The 13,091-nt window shown below is 30.4% G+C and overlaps 1 protein-coding gene across 1 annotated transcript; it reads left to right on the top strand.

Annotated features, from left to right (window-relative positions):
- Positions 1-5,473: 5,473 nt before the first annotated feature.
- LOC143630395 (protein trichome birefringence-like 2) lies at positions 5,474-8,488 on the top strand. Its single transcript, XM_077099424.1, has 5 exons — positions 5,474-6,637; positions 6,991-7,183; positions 7,351-7,541; positions 7,656-7,814; positions 7,888-8,488. Exons 1-5 carry the CDS (start codon positions 5,868-5,870, stop codon positions 8,237-8,239), a joined length of 1,665 nt encoding a protein of 554 aa, XP_076955539.1. The 5' UTR covers positions 5,474-5,867; the 3' UTR covers positions 8,240-8,488.
- Positions 8,489-13,091: the final 4,603 nt, after the last annotated feature.

Consider the following 13,091-nt stretch of genomic DNA (forward strand, 5'->3'; position numbering starts at 1 on the left):
TATGTTTATACATCTCAGGATTATTTAATCTATAAAACATATACATATAATTGGTGAGGACATTTTTTACATCGAGAACTTTGAAAATTATTTTGAACCATAAAAAAACTTTTTAAAAAATATATAAAAAATTATAAAACAAGTTTTTAAAATTGTAAAAAGCCAAAACGTTTTATCTAACATACCGGTTTCATAAAAACAAAATAAAAAAAATCTCTGTTTTGTTAAATTATACTCCTTCGTCCATTTAAAAGTGTCCACATTTACTTTTTAGTTTGTGCCAATACAAATGTCCACTTTCAAACTTTATTAATTACTTTACCCTTAAAAATACAATCATTCAAACTTTCTTAAATTTTGTCTTTTATATATATTAAGGGTATTATAGTCATTTGTTAGGAAAAAAAAATACAACCATTCAAAATTTCTTAAAGTTTGTGTTTTTCAAACCATGACACTTGTAGAGTGACAGAGGGAGCAGTAAATTATCATTTAATTTTCAGTTACATGTTCTGTATCTTAGTTGTGCATATATGTATAAAAATAACATGTATATATATACATATATAGAAACATGATCAAATACATTTTATTCTTAACATGAAAATAGTGAGAACCGATTTGTTGTTATTATTATGTTTATTTTTATAGGTGTTTGTTGTTATTTTTTGTTCGTATCTGCTAATTTTCGATTATAAGACGTTATACGTATTTGCTGATTTATATTTTATTATTATTATTTTTTCTTTTGCTGTTATAAGTAATATTTGTTGGTATTTGCTGTTATTATTTTGTTCTTGATTTCTTTTGTTGTAATTTTTAGTTTTTTTTGTTATTATAAATCATTGTTTATATGTATTGGTATTGTAGTTGGTATTGTTTCTTACATTCTTCTTTTTTTATAAATTGACATTATTCATACGTAGGGACGGAACCTCGGGAGGGTCAAGGGGGTCCGTTAACCCTCCGGTGGCCAAGATTTGGTTAACCTATATATTCAACGTAGAAACACTTTTGTAGTTAGACCCTTCGAAATGCATCACGATTTGTAGTTAGTGTGAAGAAAAAGTAGTAAAAATACCATTTACAGAAAAGCTCCGGTGGCCGGGATGTGGCTTTGGGAGCTCGAGATGATAAAGCAGAAGAAAGAAGATTGGCTTTTGTTTAATAAATAAATATAAACTAACATATAAATCTATCCCTACCTATTTTGATAACTCCATCTCTTTTTTCCTTTATTTATTTTTTCTCCTTAATTTTGACAGATTTTTCATTTTTCTTCTTTAGTTGTTAAAAAAGGATAAGAAGTTTAGTTTCTTCTTCAATTTGTGAGTTTACATTTGTTTTTTTAGGATTTCCACTTTATATATTTCTATCATAATTTTACTTTTTTTTAAATATAACTAGATAATATATTTTCATATGACGTAGAGATATCCGTTTTAGGTAAACAACTAGATAAAAAAACTCAAATCAAACACAAGGGGTAGTTAGATCGGTTTAATAACAGTAGTAATAACAAAAATAATTTGAAAATAAGTTGAAATATTAACACTAACTAATGTAGAAAAATTTTATTACGACCCTCCAATTAAAATGTTCTGGTTCCGTCACTGTTCATACGTTCTCAATGTTAATATTAAAATATATATGAACATTCCCCTACATATATGTATATACAAGTTTATAAGTATTATACATATATGCCTAATTTAGCAAAACCGAGATTATTATTTATTATGAAACCGGGATACTAGATAAATGTTTGATTTTTTTATTTTCACAATTGTTTTGATTTTAATATATATTTGGTTATACATGTCATGATTATTTAACCTAAAAAAAATGTAAAGCATTTACAAAATTTTAGAGGTATATGTAAATGAAAGGTGAAAGAAAAAACGGCAGTCGGTGGAACTGAAACCACAACAAAGCACGTGGTGGTGGTGTCTCATGCGCAGATTAGCCGAATGTCTGTACCTTTAATCCACGTGTCCTTCACCGCAACTATTTGAAATAGTCACCATACGTTAAAAGAAGAGAGTTCATACATGTAACCGGTGAAGAGACCGAATCTTTAGTTTAGAATAGTAGAATTAGTACTGTACAACAAATCTTATGCCTGTTAAAGAGGTTTGTGTTTGTGTTCTAGCTCCTTGTTAATTAGAATCACTGTTTTCGTATAATATATTTTCTTCTGTTGTTAAAAAAATTAAAAGCTAAATATAGTATACAAACCAAACAAAAATATCTTTTGTAAAAAAACAAATTATAAATAGAATTGATAAGTTTTGATTGAAAAGGTTGCATCTCAGAAAAGACTTTAAGGTTTGAATTGGTGATGAAATTAAATTTTGGTCGGGTCGTTTTTAATATGTGGTAAATCGTGGCAACTTTTCATATTTAACTATCTATATAATTGTCTACCATAAAATCCTAAGTGTCGCACTCAGGTTGTTCCCTTCATTTTCTAGAACCATCAGATTGCTTGATTTATAAATGGAGGCTTCTCATGCATTTGACCCGGATAGTCTTTAATGGGTTATAACATCTCATTTATTTGTAAAAACTATTTCATAATCAAACAATAATTTTCGTGGGTCATGGGTCTCACCAAACCCTGATAACCCTTAAACGGGTTATAACATCTCATTTATTTGTGAAATAACCCCTTAATCATCAAAGAATAATTTGCACGGTTATGGGTCTTACCAAACTCTAATAGCCCCTCAAATGAGTTATAAGATCTCATTTATTGATACACTTTTATCATCAAACCCTAATTTAATTTATCTGCTTTACATGTTCTCCGTTGTTGGTCTATCATCTCCATCGTCGGTTAACTTCCGATACTACTCACCATCGTCAACTACGTTAACGCCCCTTTTTTCATTAGACATATATTTGTGTTCGTGTTTCTACATTTAAAAAAATCAACATGCTCGTGTTCGTTTATGTTTGTTCGTTAAAAATTTAAAAAACCTAAACATCTCAACTGATAAAACCCAAACGTTAAAAAATATAATAACAAACTAATATATATGTATTAAATTAAAACAAAACTATGTAAAATAAATCATCATAAAAGCATCATAAAATAGCAAAACGATTAAAAACAAATATTTAAATAAACTCCCGTAGCACGGGATGATCAAACTAGTATATATAAAAAAATACGGATGCTGTATAACACAGTAAAAGAGTTTTGAGGTCACATGAACCGTACAACGCACGTAGACTCGTTTGTTTTATCACATGTATTTTATCGGTGATAAAACTATATATTATTTAAAATGGTTATGAGTATTGTATCGTATGTTGTATTTGTAGCATTTATATGTATGCGTGCGTTATGATTGTTTGTGTAATTATATGTAGGCATATGTACGTGTACTTATATTAGTGTTATAAGTGTGTGTGTATATGTGATGCGGGTACATTTATGGGCACAAGCCTACTACATTATGATATGTGATTTTATATTTTTATGTATATACAACAACTTTATAAATCAAATTAAATTGCTTTTTAAGTTGTTAGAGAGAAATTAGGTTACATTTTCAACCGCAATATTCAGAACTTCATACGATATCAACAAACTTCATGCCATATTTCAGCCAACAGGATTAATGCTTATAATAGACAAACAATTTTACTTCAGGCTAATTTATTTTTAAACTAGTAAGGTCGTAACATGATTAGTTACATGTAAATTACATTATATTTATAGGAACTTCAAATTAGAACTAGAAATGTTAATAACTATATAAGTGTGTGCGCATGTGGGTGCTAATGGCCAGACAAGAGCATCCAACTAGCTAATGCCTTCACATTTTCTTCATGTATTATGTCCGTTTTTTAAGAATTAGTTATGACTCTTGATCATATGTTGGATCGAAAAATAATAACTTACATCATTTCTGAATTAAATCAATAAAGACGGGTGTTTTGTAGTCTATAATTAAGTATAAACAACTAAGAGCAAATAAGATAAAGGTGGTATAATGATTCTCATTTTTTCAATGATTTCAAATATCGAATGATTACAAATAGACCAAGTTTGAATCATAGATGCACACAATTAAGAATTTATCTAACCCCGGAAGAGCTCATCCGGGGGAGGGGACTACAAAATCGCTCACAATAAAACAATACGTCTTTGATATAATATATAGGCGCGCACATTGTAGTTTAAATTACAACAAATTGTTAAAAAGGCGTAATACCATAAAGTATTAAAAGAAGTAAAGGGCATAAAATCACAAAAATATTTAAAAGATGCAACACCGAGTCTCATGTTTATCAAAAATGAACATTGAAGCTTAAACGACAACAAAATAATTAAAAGCTCTAAAATCACACAAGTTTATCTTACATACAAACATACAGAATATGATCACACATTTTTGTATACAACTATTTGAACACTAAGAGAGTTATGATCAGAAATAAACAATCAAATGTGTATTGAACGAAGTTTAAACTTAGATCATCCACAATGCGAACCAATCATCCGCGTCTGTTTCATCTCTTCTGACTCTCTCTTCTCTCCTTTGCCCGCCTTTCTCTTTCTATCCCTCCTCACAAAACTTATCCGGACATCTACCTTTTCAGACGCCCTCAAATGCCCTCTCTTTCCACATATATATTTTTACTAGCTTTTGAACCCGTGTATTACACGGGATTTGTCAAATAATAAAAATAAAAAGATCCATTATTTGAAATAAATGAACAAAATTAAAGCTAAAAATAAAATATATAGTACAACCAATAAGAAGTCTAAAATCTCAAATTTACAAAATCGATTATTTATATACAATATTTGCATAAATTGCTTTGACCAATTACCCGTGGATAATTATGATTAATGAGATGAAAGATTAGAAAATTAGAATGAAAATTATAACCCATTTCTCAAAATTGTTTTGTCCCATGACCTATGGATTGTTAGAATAAATAAGATGAGAAATTAGATAAGTAGAAATGAAGTTATAACCCATTTGCCAAAATTATCTTGACTCTTGACCCATGGATTGTTAGATAAAATTAAATGAGATATTAGATAAATAGAAAGGAAATTATAACCCATTTGTCAATGTGGTTTTGCTCCATAACCCATGGATAAGTCAAATGAATGAGAAAAGAGATTAGATCAAGAATGAATGTAGGATTGCCAAATCATCTTCATTATTTTCTTTTATTAGTATAATTAGATTATTTTAAAGTTTTGTTTATTTATTATTATTCTTTTCTTTTTTTCCCAAAATATGTGTGTTTATTTTTTGTTTTTTATATGCTGTTGATGTTGATGATGTTAAGAGTGTAACCGATATTCGATTGATCTCACGACGACTAGTCTCTGTACATTTGGGTTTTACTAATGTTTGGATTTCAACGAACGGGTTTTCACTAACGCTCGGGGTTCTTTAACCCTTGGGTTTGACCGACTGAATTTACTGCGCCACGTACACGAGGAAATCACTAGTTCTGGTTTATAGTCTAGCCTATCTAGAATAGATATATTAAATTACTAATTTGATATTTGAAAATTCCCTCTTTAAATTTGATTTGGTTTGAGATTAGAAAAACTCGGAACTCCCAACGAAAATTTCGTCGGTATGTATCTAGTTAGGGGTAGTATTGTAATTTCCCTTTCCTTTTTGCATGCAATATGCAGCCTATCCCTCATTCTGCACTCTGGAATTTGTCTCCCATCAAAAACCTTCACAAACTCTCTTTCATACTTTCATTTCATTTATCAAACATTAACCATCATCTACACACTTTGAATAACTTTATGCTTTTTCTTAATTTCCACAAACAAACAAAGAAACACACTGGCCACTGTTTGATCCATTGAATCTTTCATGGGTTCAATCATAAACCTCAAGAAAATCCTTACAATCTTAGACCACTTTCCAGTTTGTTCATCTCCAAGAAAGAAGTTAGTTTCTGGATTTGGTGTAGGGTTTGTTTCGTTTTTCATTTTCTTATTTATATTATTTTCCAACTCTTCTTTCAAGAATCCAGATTCAGATAAACTTTTCATCCAAGGGTTTAATATTAGTAACAACAGTTCTTGTACAACACCAAGTATCAATTCCACATCTTCTTCTTCATTTTCAATTGTTGTAACAAATTCCACACATTTAGAACAAAACCCTAAAGTACTTTTGGTTAGTGAGAGTAGGGTTGAATCAAACAGTTCTAATTTAGAGAGTAGGTTAAGACTCCTTGGTAATGTGAAAAATGAAAGTTTTAGTGAAATTAATGCTAAAGTTAGTGACTTTAATGATACCCACTTGATAGATGTGAAAAATGAATCTTTTAGTGCAATTGTTATGACCCATAAGGAAGGGGAATTAGTGGGTCAAAAAATTGGTAATGGGAGTGTTAAGTTATCAGATGATTTAAATCAAGATCATGGTAAAGTTTATATAAAAATGGGGAATCTTGGTGGATCTTTTCAAGAATGTGATATTTTTAATGGAAGATGGGTGAAAGATGATACGAAACCGTATTATCCAGCTGGTTCGTGTCCGTATGTAGACAAAGATCTCAATTGCCATCTTAATAAGAGGCCAGATGATGAGTTTGTTAAATGGAGGTGGCAGCCATTTGGATGTGATATCCCAAGGTAATGATCCTTATTTCTTTAAAATGTTATTAGTTTCTGCTTCTCAATTTCATGTTTATAATGTTGTTATATGATCTTTATAAGTTATGTTTTAATATTGGACAGGAAGTATCATTATGTAACTTATGTTTTAAGTTGAATATGGACAAGAACTTATAATGTCTTTATCTAGAAAGTAACAATAATATTGAATCTCAAAAGTCAAGGATCTACACTATATTTTGGAACCTCAAGTATACATTTTTTTTGCCTTAATTATTGGATATACAAGTGGTTATATAACCTTTTAAAGTTGTGATTATTAAAGTATTGATCAATTTATGAGCTTTGTACTCACTTCACATCTTTTTTAGTTTGAATGCAACAGATTTTTTGGAAAGATTAAGAGGGAAGAAAATGGTTTTTGTTGGAGATTCTTTAAATAGGAACATGTGGGAATCACTTGTTTGCATACTCAGGCATTCTCTCACGAACAAAAAACGAGTTTATGAAATATCAGGAAGGGGAGATTTCAAGAAAAGAGGAATTTATGCTTTCAGATTTGAGGCAAGTTAGTTATACTACACACAGGAGTTCAAACATATTAACATTAATGAATTTTAACTCCAAAGCTTTCTACATAGTTTTTGTATACTGGTATATATTTGACTATGAAAGTCAAACTGCTTTTGGACTTCGTCTAATGAATCGAGAAATGCTTGTAATTTGTGTAGGACTACAACTGCACTGTGGATTTTGTGAGTTCTCCATTTCTAGTAAGAGAGTCATCTTTCAAAGGCGAAAATAGTTCTTTTGAGACACTAAGATTGGATTTAATGGACCGGGCGACTTCAATGTATCAAGATGCTGACATTTTGATCTTCAACACGGGACATTGGTGGACTCATGAGAAAACTTCGCGAGGGTATGTCTTGCAATATTAACATAAAGCTATTATCATATCTTGAACATTTCTAACGCGTCAAAAAGACGTCATATATGAAACCTTGATTGAACTATTTTTTTGTTCTGTTAACAGGGAAAATTATTATCAGGAAGGCAACCATGTTTACCCAAGACTCAAAGCTCTTGATGCATATACAAGGGCTCTTTCCACATGGTCCAAATGGATAGATAAGAACATTGACAGTCAGAAAACTCAAGTCATCTTTATTGGCTATTCACTCACTCATTTCCAGTATGTTAATCCTTTTTTTTTTTCACACAAAAAGGTCAAGTCATTAAGCATGTGATCCATTGTTAATTTTCAGGGGAGGGCAGTGGAATTCAGGAGGACAGTGCCACGCAGAAACCGAACCGATTTTCAATACAAGTCAGTTAACTAACTACCCATCAAAGATGCGAGCTTTTGACAACGTGCTGCGTGTGATTAAAACTCCTGTGATATATCTCAACATTAGCAGGCTAACAGATTACAGAAAAGATGGTCACCCATCGATTTACAGAACGAATTACAAATCAGTGCCCATAAAGCAACAAAAACCTTTTGCAGAGCATTCACAAGATTGCAGCCATTGGTGTCTACCAGGTGTGCCGGATACATGGAACGAGTTAGTATATGCATCTTTATTGAAGGTTGGAAGAGGATCTTGGAAAAGATGAAATTAGGTGTAAAGTTTATGGCTTTTTTTGTTTGCAAAGTTAGGAGAGTTTTGGTTATTGTTGGGCGTGTTAACTTGTTTTAGTTTGTTATTTGGTGGATTAGCCGAAGCTTGATTGTTTCTAGGGATGCATATCGTCGCTGAATTGTTTTTGGTGATCTTGTCATCTTAGATAACGGATCCCACCCAGGCTTGCCACGTGTCCACCAAACAAGCATGTGGCATGCAACAAGATGGTTGGTGAGAAAAGGTGTGCTTCGCTATCTGAAATAGCTGATCCCACACAAGCTTGCGATGTGCCCTATAACAGTCACTATCTCATATAGTGGGATCCCTAAAAACACTTCACGATCGATTTGGACCACTGAAAACCGTTTCTGGCTAAACTCAACGAACCACCAAAAAACTATTTTAATTTGTTGGGAGTTGTATGCTGAGTAGGTAGCTTGAATATATGGCTTTTGGTATGAATTCAATTTAATTAAGTAGTTAATAGGCCCGGCGCAAAGTGCCCGCTGTTTACGAAATAAGACTGTTGCATATAATATTAAATGTTACATTTTTAGGGATTTGATTCATCCATTCTTGCATAACTACATATATTGATAATTATGTAGAACGATGAAGGGGATGTTTTATGGCTGAAATTGTAAGAATAATATATATTTATATATGGTCATTATAATCATTTATATTATAATAGATCAAAATATAAAATATACCTTATTATATATTAGTTTGCTAATTGTTGATGAGCCATATTACCTATAATTAACTAATAAAGGGTTTCTCCTTGGGTGTATATATAGAGAGATAAATATTAACATCATAATCTAATCACACACACATAGCAAATTTTGTGTGCATCCTCTCTCTTCTAAACCGGGTTTCCTCTCAAGAACACTAACCATCCTTAACTATACATCCTAAAGGGGAACTCGATCAAGATGACAATAATGTCGACTACATCATACCCTGCTGCGGTTACTAATCTTCATGCTGTAACAGGTTCATAGATTTAATATTATCATGTTTTATATTACTTATATGAAGAATTGATCAACACGTGGCATCAGAGTGACGTTGATTAATCAGTTCTTCATGTTTTTCCCTAAATCTGGAATTAAAATCGAAGAACATTAATTTTGATTAAAACTCTAATTTTTTCGGTTTTCATATTTTGTTAAGAAAACTGGTTATAATTGCTAAAATTCATATTTAAAACTCTAATATATTCGAAATCTGTTAAAAATATGTTTAAGATTTCGATTCCAGAGAAAATTGACTAAAGATTCTTCGAAGATGTTCTTCGTGTTCATCATAAAAACCGAAGAATCGCCTTTATTTTGGATGAATCGTAGGAATAAAATATGTTGTTTCCAATTTTGGTTGATTTTTATCTATTAAAAATTTTGAAACATGATATAGTTTTATTAATAAAAGATTTCAAAATATAAGATAATTAAATCAAATCTTTTAAATTTGAAAACAAGATAATCCATTAAAATTCGAATTCAATCTTTATCATAAATTAGTTTATGGGATTTAAAAATAATTGATGGGACAAAATAATTTAAGAGTTAAAAATAGTTTATGGGTTAAAGATCTAAAATTAAATTTCGGTTTTTCTAAAATGATTTTGGTTTACCAAAATCCCGATGACCTTATAAAACCCAAAAACTCTCATAATCCTGAAAACCCACTAAAAGTTGGGCTCACTAAAATTCCCGAGAACTCATAATTCCCAAGAACTCAAAAGTCTCGATAACTAATTTCGCGAGAACTCTAATATTCCCATAAACTAAACCTAATTAAATGTTTTGTAAATAATTAAATCTTATAAAACTTTACAAAACGTAAAAAGCTTAATTTGAGTGAATTTTGATGTATCACTTCTGCCCAAATGTGTTGTATTACATTTACCATCATTCAAGTTTAACTGAAAGCTTTTGTTAGTGTTTGCATAACATAATACAAATGTCTCACTTCTGCCCAAAGGTGATGTGTTACATTTTTATCTAGCAAAACTAGCCCGTGCATAATTAAAATAATTGTCTCACTTCGGCCCAAAGGTGATGTGTTACAATTATTTTGCACACATACTTAAATAAAATTTAATTCTGCCCAAAGGTGATTTATTTTTTGTTTAAGTAGAACTTTTAATTATAGTCTATTAGTTTGATGTTAATAATAGACATATCACATCTTCAATAAAATATAATGATCCTTACATTAATGATCCTTCATTAATCTAATGATCATAAATTTTAATATGTATTATCTTAATATCCCATAACATTACTCACTATAATTTTCTTCTATAAATAGCTATCTCATCCAAATCATCCACTCTAATCTCAAAACACAATTAAATTTTGTCTCAAAAAGAGTTTTAATAACATTTAGCTCTTCTCAATTTTAATTATCCATTAAGACATGATATGACTATCCTACTACTCTTTTTAATAACAATTATTCCATTGAAAACTAGAGCCTAACAAATGGAATGAGTCAATCATAATGTCTATTACGATAATGATAATCAAGAACTTATATTAATAAATGCTATCACTAGAGTTATTATAAGTTTAGTTTTTCGTAAGACTAATCAAAATAACTCCCAATATTCATGCACTCCTTAAGAATTCTAACTATAAGGTTAGATGGTATTATTGAATATATCATAATGTACAATCATGACCCATAAAATTAAGGGCTCACACATGATATTAAATACAATATTCTAGTACATTGTATACTCAAATTTTCAATAGTACAATTTGGTGCCTTAAAAATCAACTATAATACTCAGAAGTACCAAAGGAAAATGAGTGTGTTGATCTGCAACATATGTACAAGAAAAGAAGCATCTGGTACTGGAAAATAAGATGTTATATAACTCACTACCACTAAAACCTAATAGAGGATTATTCTAAGGTTCATAAACAAAATACAAGTATTACTTCCAGCTTTAAGTTCTCTAAGGAGAAGTCTCATTGCAAAAATATGCCATTAGATTAGGCATATGCATTACAAGATTATCCATAATTCAAAAGAACAACTGGCTACAATTGATAGTTATATATTAATGATATTTAAGTCTGCTAACTTAATATTCTCATTAACACATGATTGATTGAGTCTAGTTCTATATGTTTACCCAAAAATCAACAAATAACTAACATGAGGGTTAGTGACAAATTTACATGTTAAGGTTATTAGAACCATGATAAACTGTCTTCAAATTACGCTTTATGATACCTTAAATATTCTAGAGATTAATCAGAATTTAGTATCAATACTTAAGCTACATTATGTCAGTTTTAAGGTTTGCATAGCCAACATAAAGTCACTATTACCTTAAACTCTCATATGATTTGTTATCAATATTTGGATTGAAACATTTATAAGATACAACTAGATGATACTATATATTTTCACAACTTTTGTTATCATACAAATAAAAATGTAACAAAAGACAAATGAGACATATAAAATTCATCAATTAAAACCAAATTTCATGAGAAATCATGACATGGTTGATGAGGGTGATTTTTCATATAATCTCATTCTTAGTGATTTTAAATCATGTGTTAAATGCCCTAAACATTACTTGGCTTAAGGAATAAGTATGGGTCCACCATAATTATATTTCACTGACATTCGTGAAACTTATTCAAACGGAATATTCAGACATAATTCTTTTATCATTTAAAATGCTATTTACTTGTATCTAATCAGTATTCTATGGTCCGCGGTCTTAAAGAGATCCGTTCATATTGTAACAACCCTAAAAATGGGGCTAATTTTTTTTTATAAAAACAAAAAAAAAAGAGAAAACTTATTATTAGATACCGAGTGAAATGTTAGTCGAATAATGGAAGCGATCGTACGTCAATGGGCTTGGCCTGAACAGTTGAAATAATAACTAATGGTATCGGCCGATGATTACGTAGAACCTGATAGAGATATGGATAAGCTTAATAATAATAATACCGTAATTTAAAACATGGGCTCGACCCGAATTTAGAAAACGAAACCGAGACTTGTTTAACCCAAACAAACCTGAAACTGAAAATTTCATAAATCATATAAACCATTTAATAATGATTTAAATCATATAAGGTATCAAAAATATTTAACCCAAACATCAACGATTTCGTATATTATCGTCCGGTCACCGAATCAAATGAAGCAAAAACCGACAAACGAGATTCGTGACGCGCTAGATATTATCTAAATTACATAACTCTGTGTTTTTATTTTTTTTATATTAAATTTGGTTCCTTATTATTTATTTTAAACTTATTATTTGAATTTTATAACAAATATATGACAAGAGATATTATGAAAAATTACAAAATACTCTAAATCAAATCTCAAAATCCCTGCTCTCCAATCACTAGCGTCTGACAGTCCCTTCCCCCTCTCATCTTCGACCTCAGCCTGCTTCCAATCAAGCTTCATGCAGTTTTCTTCACCCAATGTTCTGCAACTTGATCTCACTTCTAATAAACCATTTCAATTTCAATCATCATGCTCAAAACTCCCATATGCAAATTTGCTTTATGTTGCAGCACTTAGAACCGAAGTTTTCATCTACAATCAAGATTTCTGGTAACCTTTTATGCTCTAATGAATATCCATTCAATTTTCTTATAATCCCTATTCTGATTCTAATATAGTACTAAAATCCCAGCACAAACCTATTCTCTTCCTGCTCTTGGAGTGATCACAGACACAGAACTAGCAAGCCCGAACCCATGGAACCTGATCGAGGTATATGTCTGTGACTATGTATTAATCCTTCTTTCTGCTTAATTCTAAGTGTTTCATGATCCATATGTTGTTCT

This window comes from Bidens hawaiensis, unplaced genomic scaffold (genome assembly GCF_021521415.1).
Source record: "Bidens hawaiensis isolate Kalapana, Puna unplaced genomic scaffold, B.hawaiensis_p1.1 tig00005663_1, whole genome shotgun sequence".
Lineage (NCBI taxonomy): Eukaryota > Viridiplantae > Streptophyta > Magnoliopsida > Asterales > Asteraceae > Bidens > Bidens hawaiensis.

What these genes read in the sequence shown, in the direction of transcription:
- LOC143630395 (XM_077099424.1), top strand. Translation starts at nt 5,868, where the DNA reads ATGGGTTCAATCATAAACCTCAAGAAAATCCTTACAATCTTAGACCAC. An exon ending in TTTGGATGTGATATCCCAAG is followed by an intron (nt 6,638 to 6,990) that starts GTAATGATCCTT and finishes CATCTTTTTTAG; the next exon opens with TTTGAATGCAACAGATTTTT. An exon ending in TATTCACTCACTCATTTCCA is followed by an intron (nt 7,815 to 7,887) that starts GTATGTTAATCC and finishes GTTAATTTTCAG; the next exon opens with GGGAGGGCAGTGGAATTCAG.